Source organism: Suncus etruscus, chromosome 11 (assembly GCF_024139225.1).
Source record: "Suncus etruscus isolate mSunEtr1 chromosome 11, mSunEtr1.pri.cur, whole genome shotgun sequence".
Taxonomy (NCBI): domain Eukaryota; kingdom Metazoa; phylum Chordata; class Mammalia; order Eulipotyphla; family Soricidae; genus Suncus; species Suncus etruscus.
In genome coordinates this window covers 49,789,487-49,810,783 of record NC_064858.1, presented here as the reverse complement: position 1 = coordinate 49,810,783, position 21,297 = coordinate 49,789,487, and the positions used below count along the sequence as shown (strand labels likewise).

The following is a 21,297-nucleotide window of genomic DNA, read 5'->3' as shown; positions in this document are numbered from 1 at the left end:
GCTCCGGCCCAATGTGCTCAGTTTTTTGTTTGTTTTGTTTTTTTGTTTTGGGCCACACTCTACAGCGTTCAGGGGTTACTCCTGGCTCAGAAATCTCTCCTGGAAGGCTCCAGGGATCATATCGGATGCTAGGTATCGAACCTGAGTATCAAATCCAGGTTTGTCCCAGGTTGGCTGCATGCAAGGCAAACACCCTATCACTGTGCTATCACTCTGGCCCCTTTGTGCTCAGTTTTAACTGAAAAAGGGTGATAAATTAAAACAAGTTCTTTCTTGGAGGATAGATTTAATGTGACATAATATTAACATAATGTGAGTTTGGAGTTCTTTTTTTTCGTTTTGAACTGCTCCTTATTTAATATGAAAACGTTTTCCAGATCCTTAAGTAGGAAGATCTCCATTATTTAGATGATGCACTGCCCAATTTAATAGATAGCTTCATTGAGGACCTAGGTGATGTATGGCTTGCTCAGAGTATCAGTTAGTATAAAGGGTCTAGTCTGTGACTCAGTGTTATAGCACTAAGTAACCTGCATGTGAAGCTCTGGGTTCAGAAAGATCATAGACTCCGTAGAGAAATCATATATACTTCTTTGTCCATTGCCTTTTCTTTGTTGATTCAAATAATTCTATTCTCTAAACCTTGAACTTGAAATTTATCATCCCTCAATGCTATCTAATTTTTTCTTTTGTTTGTTTTGGGGCTACACCTGGCAGTGTTCAGGGGTTACACCTGGCTCTGCATTTTGAAATCCCAGAAGGCTCGGGGGACCATATAGGATGCTGGGGATCAAACCCAGGTCAGCCGAATGCAAGGCAAATGCCCTACCCATGGTGCTTTCACTTCGGTCCACTACCCAGTTCCTTAGTTATGCTTAGTGTCAAACCACTTGACCAAGAAACTTTGTTCAGTGCCTATGAATTTGTTATACTTTCATCATTTGGATATTGATTCCATTATTTGATTATAAACTCCCTGAATTTGAGAAATGAATGTTATACTCAGTAATTTGATGCGTACCAAATTATGGGTCAGTTTTGAACACCTGTTCAGAAATTATTTTTATTTAAAAATAATTTTGAAAAAATATAGAAATAATTTTGGTTAATTTTCAGATGAAATATCTTTAACCTAGAACTCCTTTAGGTGGAGAATTGTATTTTATTTTATTTCATTTCATTTCATTTCATTATTTTATTTCATTTTATTTTATTTCATTTCATTTTATTTCATTTTATTTTATTTTATTTTATTCCATTTCATTTCTTTTTATTTTTTTAATTTTATTTTATTTTATTTCATTTTATTTTATTTTATTTCATTTCTTTTCTTTTCTTTTTATTTCATTTTATTTCATTTTATTTTATTTCATTTTATTTCATTTTATTTTATTTCATTTTATTTTATTTTATTTTATTCCATTTCATTTCTTTTTATTTTTTTTAATTTTATTTTATTTCATTTCATTTTATTTTATTTTATTTCATTTCATTTCTTTTCTTTTCTTTTTATTTCATTTTATTTCATTTCATTTTATTTCATTTTATTTCATTTCATTTCATTTCTTTTTCTTTTATTTTTTCTTTTATTTTATTTCATTTTATTTTATTTTATTTCATTTCATTTCATTTCATTTCATTTTTTATTTTATTAATTTCATTTTATTTTATTTCATTTCATTTTATTTTATTTCATTTTATTTCATTTCATTTTATTTCATTTCATTTCTTTTTATTTTATTTTATTTCATTTTATTTCCTTTCATTTCATTTTATTTCTTTTTATTTTATTTTCTTATTTCATTTCATTTTATTTTATTTATTTTATTTCATTTCATTTCATTTCGTTTTATTTCATTTTATTTTATTTTATTTCATTTCATTTTATTTTATTTCATTTCATTTCTTTTTATTTTATTTTTTTATTTTATTTCATTTCATTTCATTTCTTTTCTTTTTATTTTTTATTTCATTTCATTTTATTTCATTTCATTTCTTTTTATTTTATTTCATTTTATTTTATTTTATTTTATTTGAATCACCTGGGCACAGTGGAAAAAGCCCCAAACCAAAACAAACCAAACCAAAATAAAATAAAATAAAATGAAATAAAATGAAATAAAAATTTTATTTTATTTTATTTCATTTCATTTCATTTTATTTTTATTTTTTATTTATTTTTTATTTATTTATTTTTTTTGGTTTGGTTTGGTTTGGTTTGGGGCTGTTTCCACTGTGCCCAGGTGATTCAATGTGGACTGGGAGTCAAAGTGGGCCTCTCTGATGCACTCTGGCCTTTGAGCTATCTCCATGGAATTTTAGAGATAACTTTTTATTTTTAACTAAGGCAAGACAGGTTACATGTCTTGCCTTAGGCCACACATAAAGTGTTTGTTGAGGCATTTGAAAAAATGAACATAAATATTTCAAGACAAAGAGGATGTTATGGATTTGGGTTTTTTTTTTGGGGGGGGGGGGTTTGGGTCACTCGCGGCAGCGCTCAGACTCCTGGCTTTATGCTCAGAAATCGCTCCTGGCAGGCTCGGGGGACTAAATGGGATGCCGGAATTTGAACCACTGTCCTTCTGCATGCAAGGCCTTACCTTCATGCTATTTCTCTGGCCGGATTTGTTTATATTTTTATTTGAAGTTTGGATATTTCAAAACTCATTTTGATGATATTCTGATTGCTTCTGACAAGTTACTTATCAAATTGTGTTCCAAGTGTCCAATCTATTTACTTTAATTTTTAGAAGTTGGACATTAAATCTTAAGCTGTGTGCATTCAGGGCCAGGAAGATAACTTAATGATTAAATTTATTCATTGCCTCTGGGAGACCCGGGTTCTATTCCCAGTACCATACAGTCAGGTTCCCCTACCCCTACCCCCAGTATTGACAGGAATATCCCTAGGAGTCTAGTGCCAGCAAAGGCCCCTACTAGTGGGTCTGGCCCTAAAGATCCAAAAGCAGCCCAAATTGCATTTCTTCAGACATGTTATTGTTTTATCTTTCCCACAACCTTGTGAGGTAAGAACTTTTATTTCTGTGCTAGAAATTTTTATCTTCCCCAAAGCACAGAATACCAGGAGCAGAGAGGAGGAGAGAGACTGCTTTTTTTAGGCTACACTTTTAAGTTTTTGGGTCATACCCAGCGGTGCTCAGGGACCACTCCTGGCTCTGTGCTCAGGAATCACCGCTGGAAGTCTCGGGGACTATATGGGATGTTGGGATTTGAACCACTCTTATCTGTGTTGGCTGAATGCAAGGCAAACGCCCTACTGCTGTGCTATCTCTCCAGCCCTCTTTTTAGGCTACTCTTGACAGCTTTGATTTTCACTCTGAGATGGAAGATTCCATCTGCCTCCCTGTAAGCAGAGTTTGTGCTAGTACCCACTCCCTCTTGTTTTTTTTTGGAGCAAGATTGAAGGGGCAGAGATAAGTACAGATAAGATGGATAGTGTCCTCTGCAATTCTTTTAGAGAAAGGCGAATGGAAATTCCCAGATACTGCAGTCCTGCCTGTTCTATTTCAACAACCCCCTTTGCTGTACCACATGCATTTTCTTTGAGACAAAACTTTTAATTTCTCTTGAGGAATCAAGAGAATATGTTATACTATCTCTTCTTTCTTTGAAGTAAAAAGTAAAAACCTTCCACCATCACTACCAAAAAAATTTCCTGAAAAATTCTTGGTAGTATTTTTTGGAGGGAGAGGAAATATTTGGGCTCACTCTTGATGGGACTCTTGATGTGCCAGGAATCGGAACCCACGTTGGCTCTACAAGAAAAGCACCTTACCGGCTGTACTCTATCCCAGCCTGGTTAGTGCTGTTTTAAACTTCACACAAAACAGAACCAGAGAAAATGCTTGTTATAAAATTTAGTATTAGAATCTAAAAAGTCAAGAAATGAAATAAAGTGAGTGACATACTTAATTTAGAGAAATTTGGGATTTAACTGATCTATCAGCTGTTCAAGGCCAAAGAATCTACCTAGAACTTCGTGGGTTTTTTTTTTTTTTGGTTGTTGTTGTTGTTGTTGTTGTTTTTTGTCCCCCAATTCACAATACAGACCAGGCAAAGGGCCTGTGTTGAGGTGTATATGGGGTGCATTTACTGTACCTCCTCTTTCTATACAGTCAGTGTAAAGAACACAGCTGTGGTAAGAATTGGGAGGTCTTTTCTTTTTTTTTTATTTTTAATATATATATATATATATATATAAGAAATACATATATATCCTTCACCAGTGCAACATTCCCATGACCAATCATGACCATGACCATCAGACATTCACCCAATACCCATCAGATAAGGGGTTAATATCCAAAATATACAAGGCACTGACAGAACTTTACAAGAAAAAAACATATAACCCCATCAAAAAATGGGGAGAAGAAATGAACAGACACTTTGACAAAAAAGAAATACAAATGGCTAAAAGGTACATGAAAAAATACCTAGAACTTTGAATCTATGTGGGATCCAGAGCTTCTTTGGTATTTTTTGCTATGTAGAAATCTTGCCAGCCAGGAAAGAAAACCTACAGACAATGCTATAGGAGTTGCCTGAATGAATGATTTACCACTGCAGATTTCCTTCTGCCTCATATCTCCAGAGTAGAAAGTTCTCTTCATTTATCTAACTCAGTGTCTTGAGTAGGTTCCAGGCATTAATAGAGATTCAGCAAACTGAAAGTGGTAAGGAAGTGGAACATTGCCCCCCTTTTGTAAAGTCAAAAACCTACATGCAGGTCCAAGTGTTGGATGGATGAATGGGGCCAGTTCATTGTTTCAAATAGTACATACACTCTACCAGTCACCCTCACACAAAATGAAGAGAACTCAATGATTTCCCTTTCCTTCTAAGATCAGCTGACCCCTTTTCCTCTGCCTATGCTTCCTGCTCTTCCGTTTCCCTTGTTATGATTCTAGACCACGCCTTTCTACATTCCAGCCAATTTGTGTCCGTGTCTTCCTGCTACTCTTACTTCCTCTTTATCTTTCTCCCGTTGCTCTTTTTTTCCCCAAGGAAAAAATACAGGGGCTGTAGAAATAGTATGCAGATTGTTACTTTTTATTTTTATCTTTTGGTTTTTGGGTCACACCATTGGCACTTGGGTTACTCTGTGCACAGAAATTGTGCCTGGAAGGCTCAGGGGACCATATGGAATGCCACTGATCGAACCCAGGTCTGTCCCAGATCATCCGCATACAAGGCAAACTCTCTACCACTGTGCTATCACTCTGGCCCCTGCAAGTTGTTCTTATACCTTCTCTTTCTCTTTCTTTTTTGATGATGCTCAGGGGTTACTCCTGACTCAATCTCATGGATTACTCCAGAGGGCTCAGGGACCATACAGGGTGCCAAAATTGGATCCACATGCAAGGCAAGCACCTTACCTGCTGTACTATTGCTCTAACTCCTACACCTTTGTTTTTTTAGGAAAGCTGAAAATTTACTTATTCTACCAAAATAATGACTATGTGTTATATTATACATGTATTCATTCCCAAAGACAGTAAAACCAAGAATGAATTGTGATGCAAACAATAGGCCTTGGTTAATAATGATGTGTCTGTGTAGATTCATCCTATACAAATGGATCCTTTGATGGTAGGTAAGATAATAAAGAAGTCTATACATATTTAGGGGATATGTGGGAAGTTGAAATTGTGGGTGTTACCTGAAAACAAAGTCAAGAGAAAAAAACCCCAACAAATTCAATTGTGACTGTTAACTGAAAATAAACTATTTTTTGTTTTTCGGGGTCTTTTTTGCGGGGGGTTACACCCAGTGGTACTCAGGGGTTACTCCTGGCTCTGCATTCAGGAATTACTCCTTGCAGGCTCGGAGCGGGGGTGGGGTGGGGTGGGCTATATAGGATGCTGGGAATCGGACACGGGTCAGCCACATACAAAGCAAGTGTCCTCCCTGCTGAGCTATCACTCCAGCCCAGAAAATAAAATTTTAATAACAAAAACTAAAACCCACAGTATGAAAATCACAGTTTATAACCTAGAGTTGCCCAGATCTTTTGTTTGGGGCCACACCTGGCATTGCTCAGGGTTTACTCTTGGCTCTGTACTTGGAGATCCTCCTGACAGGCTTGGGGGAGCATATGGGGTGCCAGAGATAGAATCCAGGTTGATCATAGGCAAGGGATTGCCTTCACTCTGTTCTATCAGGCCAGCCCCACCAGATCTCATTTTTCTTTGCTATAGCTACAGTAGGTTTTCTGTACTATCTCCTGATACCATTCCTGTCTTTAAGACTAGATTCTTCCTCAGTCACTCATGGATTTAATGGAGCAAATAATTATATAGGATACTTCCAGCTGACACCTGCAGGTAATGGCAGTCAGTAATCGGTGACCCCTGACTCCATGGGTCTTACAGACCTTTCCGTTTGAGGTCCATCAAGCCCTTACACTTCCTGTTGATGTCACCACTTTTTTTTTTTATGACTTACTTCTTTTTGTTAGTCAATTATTCCACAAGTTTGTTTGTTTTTTTTTTTTTTTTTGGTTTTTTGGGCCACACCCGTTTGATGCTCAGGGGTTACTCCTGGCTATGTGCTCAGAAATCGCCCCTGGCTTGGGGGGACCATATGGGACGCCAGGGGATCAAACCGTGGTCCTTCCTTGGCTAGCGCTTGCAAGGCAGACACCTTACCTCCAGCGCCACCTACCCGGCCCCTCCACAAGTTTGTGTCATGTCTTCTCTGCTAAACTATAAACCTAGTCAAGGCCAACCCGGGTCTTCATTGCAGGGAGCAATAATAACAAATGCTAATCTGTTGCTTGGAGTCCTTATTGAGGAGTCTTTAGTTTTGTGTGGGTTGCTTTATGTTTGAAGCAACAGTGGTTAGCCTATGAAAGTATTATAATAATCAAGACTGGCATCTCATTCAGAAAAGACTGAGGGCTCAAGGATATTTCAGAGGACTAGTGCACATACTTAGCATGCTGGAGATCAAGGTTTAATTCCCATTACATGGACTTCTGAGCACTCCTGGGTATGGTCCTAAAAGCAAAAATAAAAGAAATCAAAGAGATATGTCCAGCATCTGCCTGATACCAACCCACCTTCTGTCCACTGAGCACTTCCAAAAATGATCTTTGAGCATAGCCAGGTGTAGCCCAACAACATTCCCCCCTTCAAAAAACCCCCAGAGAAATAAAGCAGATCAGACAAACAAACAAACAAAAATCCAAGTCTATCAAATAATAGTCTTTATCAAATAATATTTATATCATTTATATAAATACTATTTATCAAATACTAACTTTCTAACTTTATTACATGCTATTTTATTAATGGGATGTTATATTTTGATATTGAAACAAGTTGAATAAGCAAGACTTATGAAAGAGACAAATATTATGGAAAATATAAATTTAAAATTCCTGTGAAATAGGGGCTGGAGCAATAGCACAGTGGTAGAGCATTTGTCTGACATGTGGCCAATCCAGAACGGACCCAGGTTCGAGTCCCAGCATCCCATATGGTCCCCCAAGGCTGCCAGGAGCACTTTCTGAGTGCAGAGTCAGGAGTAACTCCTGAGTGCAGCCTGGTGTGCCCCTCCCCCCAAAAAAATCCTCTGAAATATTTTTCCACTTTTCTATTTATGGGGAAAATAGGAAAAACATAGCCCTTTGAACTTTAATTAAATTTGGATCAGGTATTTCTTTGGTCTTTTTAAAAATATTTATGCTATTTAAAAATGACTTTACAACATATTTATTACTTTTTCTTAGCCTTTGCCTTTGGTCTGGGATGGTATAAACTTCCTCTAAGTTTTAGAAATCTGGGATTTCCCATGTTGGTTCAAGTGATATTTTAAAAGCATATGTTATAGTGTTCTGAAGCTAAAAATTGAAGCTATGAAAAGCTAATAAAAAGATTTCAAATAAGATCACATTCAGGGGCCAGAGAGATAGCATGGAGGTAAGGTGTTTGCCTTTCATGCAGGAGGTCATCGGTTCGAATCCCGGCATCCCATATGATCCCCTGTGCCTGCTGGGAGCAATTTCTGAGCCTGGAGCCAGGAATAACCCCTAAGCACTGCCGGGTGTGACCCTAAACCACACACACACACACACACACACACACACACACACACACACACACACACACACACAAAAGATCACATTCAAATGCCGTTACTACCTCATCCTCCTCAGTCGTCGTCGTCATTGTCTTCTTCTTCTTCTTCTTCTTCTTCTTCTTCTTCTTCTTCTTCTTCTTCTTCTTCTTCTTCTTCTTCTTCTTCTTCTTCTTCTTCTTCTTCTTCTTCTTCTTCTTCTCTTCTTCGTCATCTTCTTGTCTTCGTCTTCTTTTCTTCTTCGTCTTTGTCTTCTTTTCTTCTTCCTTCCTCTTCCTCCTTCTTCCTTCCTCTTCCTCCTCCTCCTTCCCTCTTCTTCCTCCTCTCCTCCTTCTCCTCTTCTTCTCCCCCCCCTTCCTTCTCCCTCCTCCTTCTCCTCTTCTTCCTCTTCAAGGCACACTTCCTTGAAACAGCACTATTCCCCAAACACATAGATGAACAAGGATGATGAAAGTGCCAGGATGCACAACTCTTTTATTTTTAAATTTTTAAATTTAAAACATTATTGTGGGGGCTGGAGAGATAGCATGGAGGTAGGGTGTTTGCCTTACATGCAGAAGATGGTGGTTCGAATCCCAGCATCCCATATGGTCTCCCAAGCCTGTCAGGAGCGATTTCTGAGTGTAGAACCAGGAGTAACCCCTGAACACCGCCGGATGTGACCCAAACAAAAACAAACAAACAAAAAAAAAAACCCAACATTATTGTGATTTACAAAAACAAAAAAGTTGGGTTTTAAACATGCAGTGTTTCAGGACCAATCCCACCATTAGTGTCAACTTCCCTCCATCATTGCTCCCAGAGTGCATCCCATGCCACCAATCCAGCCTGCCAGCACAGCAGGCCCTTTTTTTGTTGGTTGGTTTTGGATTTGGTTTTGGGGCCATACCCTGCAGTGCTCAGAGGTTACTCCTGGCTCTGCTCTCAGAAATCACTCTTGACAGGCTTGGTGTGGGAAGGCTTATGGGATGCTGGGGATCGAACCTGGGTTTGTTGCATGCAAGGCAATTGCCCTACCCACTGTGCTATCACTTTGGCCCCCGTAGGCCCGTTTTAAATTTTGGTTGTTAAAGTATGGGTCTCATGATTTCATTGTTGGATATTTAGTTTTGTCCTTTTTTTGTTCTGGGTCACACCGGCAGTGCTCAGGGGTTACTTCTGGCTCTAGGCTCAGAAATCGCTCCTGGCAGGCTTGGGGGACCATATAGGATGCTGGGATTTGAACCACCAACCTTCTGCATGCAAGGCGAATGCCTTATCTCCATGTTATCTCTTCGGCCCCAGTTCTGTCCTTTCTTACCACCACCAATGCACCTGAGATTTTGATGCATGACTTTTAAAAAAATAAAACCTCCACACCTCTATTCATTGCAGTGCTGTTTACAATAGCCAGACTCTGGCAACAACCCAGATGCCCTCCAACAGACGAATGGCTAACGAAACTGTGGTACATGTACACAATGGAATACTATATAGAGATGAAGTCATGAATTTTTCTATACATGGATGAACATGCAAACTATTATGCAGAATGAAATAAGTCAGAAGGAGTGAGACAGATACAGAATAGTCTTACTTATCTATGGGATTTAAGAAAAATAAAAGACAGTATGGTAATAATACCCAGAGACAATAGAGATGAAGGCTGGAAGGATCAGCCTAGGATATGAAGCTTATCACAAGGAGTGGTGAGTGCAGTTAGAGAAATAACTACACTAACAACTATCATGACACTGGTAATGAGTGAGAGAAGTAGATTGCTTGTCTGGAATACAGTCAGGGAGATGGGGGCATTGTTGGAGGAAAGTTTGCATGGGTGATGGGGGGGTGTTCTTTTTTATGACTGAAACCCAACTACAAACATGTTTCTAATCATGTGCTTAAATAAAGATATTATTTAAAAAAAAAGAAAACATAATGTTATGAGAAAACAAGATGCCAGTCACAAAAGATCACATATTGTATTATTTTATTTCCATGAAGTATCAGAGTAGACAAACCTCAAAGACAAATAGGAGATTAGTGGTTGCCATGTGCTAAAGCAGTAGAGACTACAAAATGACAGTTAATGGATGCCATTTCTTACTGGGTATGAAGTGTTCTGAAATCAGATAGTGCTGATGGTAGCTGACTTTATGGATATGTAAATTATAATACAATAAAGCAGTTATGTGTTATTTTTAAATGCTCAGGTGGAATGTTGTGTTGGCATGCTGCTGCAAAGAGATTAACACCCTATTTAAAAAAAAGTAAAACCTCAGGGCTGGCTGGAGTGATAGCACAGCTGGTAGCTGGTAGGGTGTTTGCCTTGCATACCACTGATCAGGCTCAGTGTCTGGCATTTTAGATGTTGCTTGAGCTTGCCAGAGTGATTTCTGAGCGCAGCACCAGAAGTGGCCCCTAAGCATGCGGGGTGTGGCCCAAAAGCAAAAAAAAAAAAAAAAAGTAAAGCCCTTATTATGAAACTTGTGTTTAGTATTTGTTTTGTTAACTATTTGCTTTTAAATCCTGGCACCTCTGAAGTAATTTTGATACTTTCTATATGGCAGAACTTGATGAAAGGTGGGGCTGTTCCTGATACCAGCCAAAGACTTTTCTTTTTTTCTTTCTTATTTTTTTTTGGGGGGGCCACACCTGGTGATGCTCAGGGGTTACTCCTGGCTATGCGCTCAGGAGTCTCTCCTAGCTTGGGGGCCCATATGGGATGCCCGGGGATCGCAGTCCGTCCTAGTCTAGCGCCGGCAAAGCAGACACCTTACCTCTAGCGCCACCGCGTTGGCCCCTTCTTTTTTTTCTTTTCTTTACTATTTTCTCTTTTCTTTCTTTTTTTTTTTTTAAGTTTTTTGTTTTTGGGTTATCCCTGGCTCTGTGCTCAGAAATCATTCCTGGCAGGCTCAGGGAACCATATGGGATGCTGGAGGAGGGTGTTTGAACCTAGGTATGTCCATGGTCTCCATGTGCAAGGCAGATGCCCTACTATGGCTGTGCTATTCCTCCATCCCCAAGAACTTTGCTTTCTGAGGAACAGAAAGGTCCTGCTAGAAGGCAGTTGTTTCCATATAAAATGTAAAGATGATAATATTCAGAATTTCCTGTTTTTATTTGTTGGCTTTATTCTCAGACTTTTGTTTTGTTTTGTTTTGTTTTTTTGGCCACACCTGTTGACGCTCAGGGGTTATTCTGACTATGCGCTCTTGGCTTGGGACGCCAAGAGATCGAACTGTGGTCCTTCCTATGCTAGTGCAGGCAAGGCAGACAGATGCCTTACCTCTAGTGCCACCACTCCGGTCCCAGACATTTTGTTTTTAATTGTAGTTTGGGGGCCTGAGAGATAGCAAGCACTTGCCTTGCACGCAGTCGATCCAGAACATAAGATGGTTCAAATCCCAGTATCCCATATGGTCCCCCTGCCTGCCAGGAGTGATTTCTGCATTCAAAGCCAGGAGTAACCCCTGAGCACCACTGAGTGTGACCCCAAAACAAACAACAACAACAACAACAACAACAATAATAATAATAATAATGAAATTAAGAATCAGGGTGGGCACCATACTAGGACGGATGGGTACCCTGTGCCTGCCAGGGGCAACTTCTGAGTGCAGAGCCAGTAGTAACCCCTGAGTGCCACCAGGTGCGACTCAAAAATAAACAAAAAAAGAATCAGGGTGGTAAGGGGTAAAAATGGGTAAGAGCTCTTATTTATTTTAATTTTGGGTGGTGGGTGGGACACTTCACTGTGTTCAGGAATTACTCCACCACCAAATGTGGTGCCAGGGATAGAATTGGGGTCACCTGTGGGCAAGGCAGGGGCCTTATTCATTGTACTATTTTCTCCATCTCTAATAACTCCTTTAATTAAAATAAAATTAATCTGTCAACTTATATACTAAAAGTAAAATCAAAAGTAAACAAATCAACAGAGTACAGGGAATTTTTAGGCAATGAAAAATTCTATGGCACTATAATAATGGGTATGTTTCATAGCCTGTATTAGCCCAGATTCATAGTACATGACCAAGAGTGAATCATATGTAAACAGTTAATTCTTAGCAATAGTGATGAGTCAAAATAGTTCCCTTAGTCACAATATATTGGTCTCTCTTAATAAAGGATGAGATAAAAGGGGCTGGAGAGATAGCACAGTGGTAGGGCATTTGCCTAGCAAGCAGCAGATCAAGGACAGACAGTTGTTCAAGTCCTGGCATCCCATTTGGTCCCCTCCATGCCTGCCAGGAGCAACCCCTGAGCTCTGCAGGTGTAACCCAAAAATAAAAACAAACAAACAAAAAAGGATGAGGTAAGGGGCTGTGTGTATTTGGGGGATTCTAAGGATTTTTTATTATTATTTGTTTTTGGTTTTTGGGCCAAATCCGGCCATACTCAGGGAATTCTCCTGGCTCTGAGATCAGAAATTACTCCTGGCAGGCTTGGGGGACCATATGGGATGCCAGGGATCCAACCTCAGTCATCCGTATGCAAGTCAAATGCCCAACTGGATGTGCTATTGCTCTGGCCCCAGGATTCTGAGTTTATGGGAAATCACTGTACCTGTCCCCTTAATTGTGCTGTGAACCTCCAACTGCCATTTAAAAAACAATGGGGAGCAGGAAAAGCAATATAGATATTTTGGGATGACATTCATTCTTTTTGTTATTTTTGTTACAGTACATAGCCTTGCACGTGGCCAACTCAGGTTCTATCTTCAGCATACTGTATGGTTCCCCAAACTCTACAATAATGAGTCCTGAGAGCAGAGCTAGGAGTAACCCTGAGTATCGCCAAGTATAGCTCCCAAACAAACAAAATTTAAAATAAATTAGTCAAATAAACTGCTTTTTATTTTATAAGTCAGGGTCATTTTAATTTGCTTCTTTTTTATTTGTTTTTAGGCCACACTTGGCTCTGTGCATAGGTCTTCTGACTTTGTGCTCAGGGACCAATCCTGGTGGGGTTTAAGGGACCATATGTGGTACCAGGGACTGAAGCTGGGTCAGCCATGTGCAAGGCAAGTGCCACCTACTCTGGTTCCTATGTTGCTTCTTTCAAAATATGGAATTTTCAAAAGCAATTATATCAATTAGTCTTGTTTTACTGTAGATTCCAATGGTTCTGTATATGTTGATGCCTGCTACATATTTAGCAAATAAAGAAGAAAATTGGTGACCAGAGTGATAGCACAGCAGTAAGGCATTTGCCTTTCATGCAGCTGACCAGGGACAGATATGGGTTCAATTCCCTGCATACCATATGGTCCCCAAGCCTGCCAGGAGCAATTTCTGAGTGCAGAGCCAAGAGTAAACCCTGAGCACTGCCACATATAGCCCAAAAATCCAAAAAGAAAAAAAAAAGAGGAAGAGGAAGATTAGGAGGTAGAGGAAGTGAAGATGTGAAGAGGTGGAGATGAAGGAGGAAGAAGTGGAGGGAGAAAGAGGGGAGAAGGAAGTGGAGGGGAAGAAAGGAAGGAAGGAAGGAAAGGAAGGAAGGAAGGAAGGAAGGAAGGAAGGAAGGAAGGAAGGAAGGAAGGAAGGAAGAGAAGAAGAGAGAGAGAGAGAAAAGAAAGAAAGAAGGAAAGAGAAAGAAAGAAGAAAGAAAGAAGAAAAGAAAGAAAGAAGAAAGAAAAGGAAGGAAAGAAAGAAAAGAAAGAAAAGAAAGAAAGAGAAAAAGAAAAGAAAGAAAGAAAGAAAGAAAGAAAGAAAGAAGGGAGGGAGAGAGGGAGGGGAGGAAGGAAGGAGGGAGGGAAGGAGGAAGGAAGGAAGGAAGAAGAAGGAAGGAAGGAAGGAAAAGGAAGGAAGGAAGGAAGGAAAGGAAGGAAGGAAGGAAAGGAAGGAAGGAAAGGAAGGAAGGAAGGAAGGAAGGAAGGATAGGAAGGAAGGAAGGAAGGAAGGAAGGAAGGAAGGAAGGAAGGAAGGAAGGAAGGAAGGAGAAGGAAAAAAAAATGGGCTACTATTCTCCAAGACATGTCCTCATTCCAAAACTCATTTTGGAATGTTGTTGGTTCTAGACATTCATTTCTTGACTAAGTGTTGGGGTTGGGTTGATTGAAGTTAATTAAATTAAAAAATTAATTAAATTATATTAATTAATGATGCCACCTGGTGGTCAAAAAAACCCACCATGGTTGCCCCACAGGCTGCACTAATTTTCTGGGGAATTTCTTTTCTTTCTTTCTTTCTTTCTTTCTTTCTTTCTTTCTTTCTTTCTTTTCTTTCTTTCTTTTCTTTCTTTCTTTCTTTTCTTTCTCTTTCTTTCTTTCTTTCTTTCTTTCTTTCTTTCTTTCTTTCTTTCTTTCTTTTCTTTCTTTCTTTCTTTCTTTCTTTCTTTCTTTCTTTCTTTCTTTCTTTCTTTCTTTCTTTCTTTCTTTCTTTCTTTCTTTCTTTCTTTCTTTCTTTCCTTTCTTTCTTTCTCTTTCTTCCTTCCTTCCTTCCTTCCTTCCTTCCTTCCTTCCTTCCTTCCTTCCTTCCTTCCTTCCTCCTTCCTTCCTTCTTTCTCTCTTTCTCTTCTTTCTCTCTTCTTTCTCTCTTTCTTCTTTCTCTCTTTCTTTCTCTCTCTCTCTTTCTCTCTCTCTTTCTTTCTCCTCTCTCTCTCTCTTTCTCTCTTTCTTTCTCTCTCTCTTTTCTTCTCTCTCTTCTTTCTTTCTTTCTTTCTTTCTTTCTTTCTTTCTTTCTTTCTTTCTTTCTTTCTTTCTTTCTTTCTTTCTTTCTTTCTTTCTTTCTTTCTTTCTTTCTCTTTCTTTCTCTTTCTTCCTTCCTTTCTTCCTTCCTTTCTTCCTTCCTTCCTTCCTTCCTTCCTTCCTCCCTCCCTCCTTCCTTCCTTCTTTCTCTCTTTCTCTTCTTTCTCTCTTTCTTTCTTCTTTCTCTCTTTCTTTCTTCTTTCTCTCTTTCTTTCTTATTTCTCTCTTTCTTTCTCTCTCTCTCTTTCTTTCTCTTTCTTTCTTTCTTTCTTTCTTTCTTTCTTTCTTTCTTTCTTTCTTTCTTTCTTTCTTTCTTTCTTTCTTTCTTTCTTTCTTTCTTTCTTTCTTTCTTTCTTTCTTTCTTTCTTTCCCTTTTTTTTTGTTTTTGGGTCACTTCCAGCAGCACTGAGGAGTTACTCCTGGCTCTGCACTCAGAAATTGCCCCTGGCAGGCTCAGAGGACCAAATGGGATGCCAGGAATTGAACCACAGGCTATTCTGGATTGGCTGCGTGCAAGGCAAATGCCCTACCGCTGTGCTATCTCTTTGCCCCCCCCCCACCTTTTTTAAGGGAATTTGGGATATAAATGTAGTTGTTACTTTCTTATCCACTTGATTGAAAGCATATTTACTTATTTGTGTATCCAGCTCCAAGACTTATTTCAGACACTGCAGCTTGTTTTTTCCAGTATCACAATTGAGAGACATGAAACTTTTAGGTCCCCTAGTGTGACTAAGTTATGCTGACACTGTACTGTACCCTATTGAATGTGCAAAAATAAACACCAAAATATTTTAAAAATACTTAGTACCCCTGAGCCTTCAGGGACTGATAGTCTTTATGCCATAAATCTTCCATTTTTGATTTCTATATTAATTGGCAGTAAAGTAGAGCACAGTAAAGTGAGGCATGTCAGGAGTTAAGATCAAACCTGCAGATGAGGAGGACAAGCTAGAACCTATGCCATGTTGCCCGGAAGCTGCATGTTGTCATCCAAAGTGTCTGCCCCTGGCTTATTGTGGGGTTGGTTAGTTCAACTGTACGTGCCTAGACTCATTGGCTCTGAGATTACCGTCTCAGAGATGCATAGTTTCAGTGACTGGGTGTGTATGTCAGTGTCCTAAGTTTGAAAGCTCACACTGACACACAAGTTTCCTTTTGATCATGGTTTTTGGTTTTGGGCAACACCCGGCAATAAACTTCCTGGCTCTGCACTCAAAGAACCACTTCTGGAAGTGTTCAGAGGACCATTGGAATACCAGAGATTGAACTTGAGCTGGCGTGTGCAAAACGAACACTGCCTGCTGTACTATTATTGTCTAGCTTTATATGATTTCTTAAATCCATGCGATAATAATGTTTCTATTCCATGATTTTGTCAAGTAGAAGTTGGACTGACGAAAAGCCACTCTTGTTTGCTTGTTTGTTTGTTTGTTTTGGCCACACCTAGCAGCATTCAAGGATTACTCCTGGCTCTGTACTCAGAAATTACTCCTTGCAAGATTTGGGGGTTATGTGGAATGCCAGGGATCAAACCTAGATCGGTCATGTACAAGGCAAACTTTCTACCCATTATGTGATGGCACCAGTCCCCCCCCCCCCCAATTCTGTCTTTTATTATGTCTTTCCTCCTGTTTTCTCAGTACTCACTGGCATTACTTTTTATTGCCTTTTACCTAAATTAAACTTTCATTAAATTAAAAAAAATTTTTAATGTTTGATGTCCTGAACAGAAACCTGCTGGCTAATTATAAAGAGAACAAATTGAGTTGTAGAGTTGATAGAGAGATAAGGCCATGGTGAATCTTGCCCAACTTTGAAGCTAGTAGAAAGGAAAAGAAGGGTCAGAGTGAGCTCAAAGAGCTTTTGTATACGCTTTACATCTGGAAGCCAGTGTTCAATCCCTAGCACCACATTTATCTAGAACAGGGTTTGTCATCTTCTGATACTATTGGGATTTCAGGTCAGATCATTCATTCCTACTGTCCTGTGCATTTATAGAAATTTTGATAATATCCTTGGCCTCTAAACAAGTTGGTGACAGTAAAACATCTACTATGTCAGTTAGACATGTCACCCTTTACATACTTCCACATTCTCTTTTGAGGGAGAAAGGTGCAAATTCCACACCTTTCGAGAACAACTGGTCTACCCAGGCCTGAACCCCTCTGATGTTCTGGGTATGTATGGGGCTCTTTTTGGTTTCCTATTTGACTCTCAGCATTATTTAGGCATTCAGTCTACTACCTTGTGGGATTTTGTATCAGACATACATCTGATATTGAAATTAAGGTGTTTCATGTGGAATGATGTAAAAATGCTGGCTTGGGCAGCAGAAAACCTGGATTCTAATCCTGACTGGCTTTACCACCAAATGTGTGGTTTGGGGGATTCTTTGTATTCATTTCTAAGGTCACCAGTGTGAACTCAAATGCCTTTTCCAGCTCTGATTCTGATTTTGCAGTTTCAGGTTGATTTCAGGTTTTTTGATCTAACTTTATTTTAATTTAATGTAAATTGGATTAACATGTTTATTACTAATTAGAAATACAACATGTTGAATAAGAAACATCTTTTTTTCCTTTAATAATTTATTACGCTAACGATTCTGTTTTTTTCCTTTTCTAGACTATTTGAAAAATCTCTTAGAAGACTCTGGAGATTACAGGGACACTCAAGGTAAATTCCTGTGCATTCTAGATTGTGGACATTTTGTTTATTTGGACCTAGAAAGTGAATCTCTTCTAATAACAAGCCCCTATACATAAAAGTTGTATTAATTAGAGGCCTTTCTTAAAAAAGAAAAAAGACTACTATGAGCAGATTAACATAGAAGCAAAATGGCAAAGTGGAGATCAAGGCAGGTAAGATTGGGGTTTTGGGATAAGAGTTAATAGCACAGTGCTAGAGTGTTTGCCTTGCACATTGCCAACCTGGGATGGACCCGGGTTCGATTCCCTGTATCCCATCTGAGCCTGCTAGGGGTTATTTCTGAGTTCAGAGTCAAGGAGTAACCCCTGAGTTCCACCAGCTATGGCCCAAAAACAAACAAACAAAAAATTAGGGGTTGGGGCGGGAGAGATAGCATGGAGGTAAGGCATTTGCCTTTCATGCAGAAGATCATTGGTTTGAATCCCGGCATCCTATATGGTCCCCTGTGCCTGCCAGGGGCGATTTCTGAGCATAGAGCCAGGAGTAACCCCTGAGCGCTGCTGGGTGTGACCCAAAACTAAACCAAAACAAAACAAAATAAAAAATTAGGGGTTAAGAGAAGCCCCTGACTAGTCCTCCCAGGAGCTTCCTGAAAGGGCAGATCACTTGTCCTGGGATTGGGAAGCTTCTGCTTCCCTTCATGCTCTGCCACTCTGCTCTTGCTGAATTGGTCTTCCTTTGATCTCCATTGCCTTTTAATAGCAGGTTTGATCATTGGCAGAAATTCATGACCCTAGTTAGATCCCCAGCATCATATATTCCCTTGAGCCCCCACCAAGTGTGATCCCAAGCACTTATCCAGGAGTGAGCACTTCCAGATGGGACCCCCAATAAAATAAACTCATTATCCCCTCTCTCCTTCCCTCTCCCTCTCTCTCTCCCTCTCTCCTTCTCTCTCTCTCTTCCACTCCCTCACTCTCCCTCTCAATAAAAAATAATAAACTCATTATTTGTGAAATAGGTGAACCAATACCAATTAGAGATGAGATCTGAAACAGCAAATTATTTGAGCTGTGTGTGTGTGTGTGTGTGTTTGTTTTTGGGCCACACCCAGCAGTGCTCAGGGGTTACTCCTGGCTGTCTGCTCAGAAATAGCTCCTGGCAGGCATGGGAGACCATATGGGATACCGGGATTCGAACCAACCACCTTTGGTCCTGGATCGGCTGCTTGCAAGGCAAACGCCGCTGTGCTATCTCTCTGGGTCCCAAGCTCTGTGTTTCTTATAGTGAGTAATAGCACACTGGGGTTCCAAGCAGATCCAGGAGATGTTGGTAACCTTGGGTTTAATTGGGGAGCCAAATTTATCCCCAACTATTTCTCCCAAATATCATGAGAATATTGCTGGTTCTAAAAACACAAGCCCACATCCATCTTCTTTATTTAATAAATTTCAATCACATTTTTATGCATCCTTTACAATTTCAGATACAAAATATGGCAGGTTACAAACCCCAGTGGAGCTCAGGAGATATTCCTAGCTCTGCGCTCAGGAAACACTCCTGCCAGGGTTAGGAGACCATATGGGATTTGGGGATCAAACCCTTGGTCAGCCATGTGCAAGGCAAGCACCCTACCTGTCTTCCTATCACTGTTTGTTTGTTTGTTTTGGGGGACATACCCAGCGGTGCTCAGGAGTTACTTCTGTTTCTGCTCTCAGAAATTGCTCCTGGCAGGCTCGGGGGAACCTTTTGGGATTGAACCCGGGTTTGTCCCGGGTTGTCTGCATGTAAGGCAAACGCCCTACCAATGTGCTATTTCTTCATCCCTTAAATCATTTTTTTTTTTAAAGATACATTGAAAGGGGTGTCTGAGGGGACTTCCCAAACTTTGATCATGGGTTCCAGTGCCCCCTTCTCAGCCAATCTGCCTGGAGCCCAAGAATGTAGTGATCCAAAAAAAAAAAAAAATGTAGTGATCCTTCAGAGCCACAGAAAATCTGGGCACCCCAGTGACTGAAATTATAAACAACTTTTTAGCTCTGTGTCTCAGAGCTAAATACAGGGGCCGGAGCGATAGCACAGTGATAAGGTGTTTGCCTTGCATGCAGCCAACCTAGGATAGACAGTGATTCGAATCTTGGCATCCCATATGGTCCCCTGAGCCTGCCAGGTGCAACTTCTGAGCGCAGGACTAGGAGTAACCCCTGAGCACCGCCGGGTGTGACCCAAAAACCAAAAAAAAAAAAAAGATTGGGCCCGGAGAGATAGCACAGCGGCGTTTGCCTTGCAAGCAGCCATCCAGGACCAAAGGTGGTTGGTTCGAATCCCGGTGTCCCATATGGTCCCCCGTGCCTGCCAGGAGCTATTTCTGAACAGACAGCCAGGAGTAACCCCTGAGCAATGCCGGGTGTGGCCCAAAAACCAAACCAAACAAACAAAAAAAACAAAAAAAAAACAAACTAAAAAAACACACACAATAAACATGTGGTACTAGGAATTGAACCAGGGTTAACTGCAAGCAAGACAACTACCTACACCCCTGTACTATTTCTCTGCCCTTCTTCCCCAATTTAAAGGTGCTTTTATTATTTGTTTTTTTGGGGCAGGGTCAGTATCGGCAGGAAATCAGGTGTTTACCACATGATACCGCAAGATCCCTTGAATTCCAAGGGAAGCAATCCCAGAGCCAGAAGTAGTTCCAAGTACCCCCCAGCTATACCGCCACCAAATAAGGAAAAACTAAAGGCATAATTTTTATTTTTGATTTAGAGCCTCACCTGGCATGCTCAGGGGTTACACCTGGCTCTGCTATGTGGGATGCTGGGCAAATGCCCTACCAAATACCCTACCCACTCCACTATCGCTATGACCCCTGTATAGGGATAATTTTGTTTGATTTTGGGCCACACCCAGTGGCACTCAGGGGTTCTTCCTGGCTCTACACTCAGAAATCGTTCCTGGCTTGGGGGACCATATGGGATGCTGGGGGATCGAACCACGGTCCATCCTAGGTTAGCAAATTCAAGGCAGACGCCCTACTATTTGTACCACTACTCTGGCCCCCATTTTTTAAATTTAAATTTTATTGAAATCATTGTGATTTACAAAGTTCTTCATAGTTAGATTTCAGATATAAAATGAATCATCAGGTTCCCCATCCCTCTATCAATGTTCCCCAAGTATATCCCATAACATTCTCTGTCCTCCCAGCCTGCCAGTATAACAGGCCCATTTTGAGTTTCAGGGGTTAAAGGTTAGGTCTCTTGATTTCATTGTTGTTGCCTTTGGCTTGGACATTTAGTTCTACCCTTTTTTTAACACTAACAATGCACCTGGGATCGTTTGGCCCCTAGTCCCCATCCTTTCATATTTGTGTTTCTCCTCTTCCCCTCAGTTTCTTTTCTTCTCTCTATATCTGGGCCAATGGTATTCAAGGCAATTTCATTTAAACCATTTAGAAATTCATTGCGTTTCTTCATACAGTTATTCTAAATACCACATATAAATGGTATTATCCTGAATTTATCATTCTTCTTCTGGCTTACTATATTTAACAAAATATCTTCCAGTTCTATCGATGTTGCTGCAAATTGCATGATTGCATCATTACTTACAGCTATTTAGTATTCCATTGTATATATGTACCACATTGTCATGATCCACTCGTCTGTTATTGGACAAGGGATAATTCTTGATTCTTTTTTTTTCCCCTTGGTTTTTGGTTTTTGGGTCACACCCGGCGATGCTCAGGTATTACTCCTGGCTCTGCACTCAGAAATCACTCCTGGTAGGCACAGGGGACCATATAGGATGTCAGGATTCGAACCACTGCCTGTCCTGGGTTGGCCGCATGCAAAGCAAATGCCCTA

General features: G+C 40.0%; 1 protein-coding gene and 1 non-coding gene across 2 annotated transcripts in view; one reads left to right on the top strand and one right to left on the bottom strand.

The window, feature by feature from the left end:
- FGD6 (FYVE, RhoGEF and PH domain containing 6) overlaps positions 1-21,297 on the top strand; it is a 134,518-nt gene that overhangs the window by 84,722 nt on the left and 28,499 nt on the right. The window contains exon 9 of the mRNA XM_049782863.1: positions 17,405-17,455. Coding sequence (XP_049638820.1) covers positions 17,405-17,455 — 51 coding nt within the window. The remainder of the gene's footprint in view (positions 1-17,404; positions 17,456-21,297) is intronic.
- Positions 4,048-4,179, bottom strand: LOC126023145 (small nucleolar RNA SNORA51). The gene has a single exon (XR_007500352.1). It is a non-coding gene; the product is annotated as a small nucleolar RNA SNORA51 (small nucleolar RNA).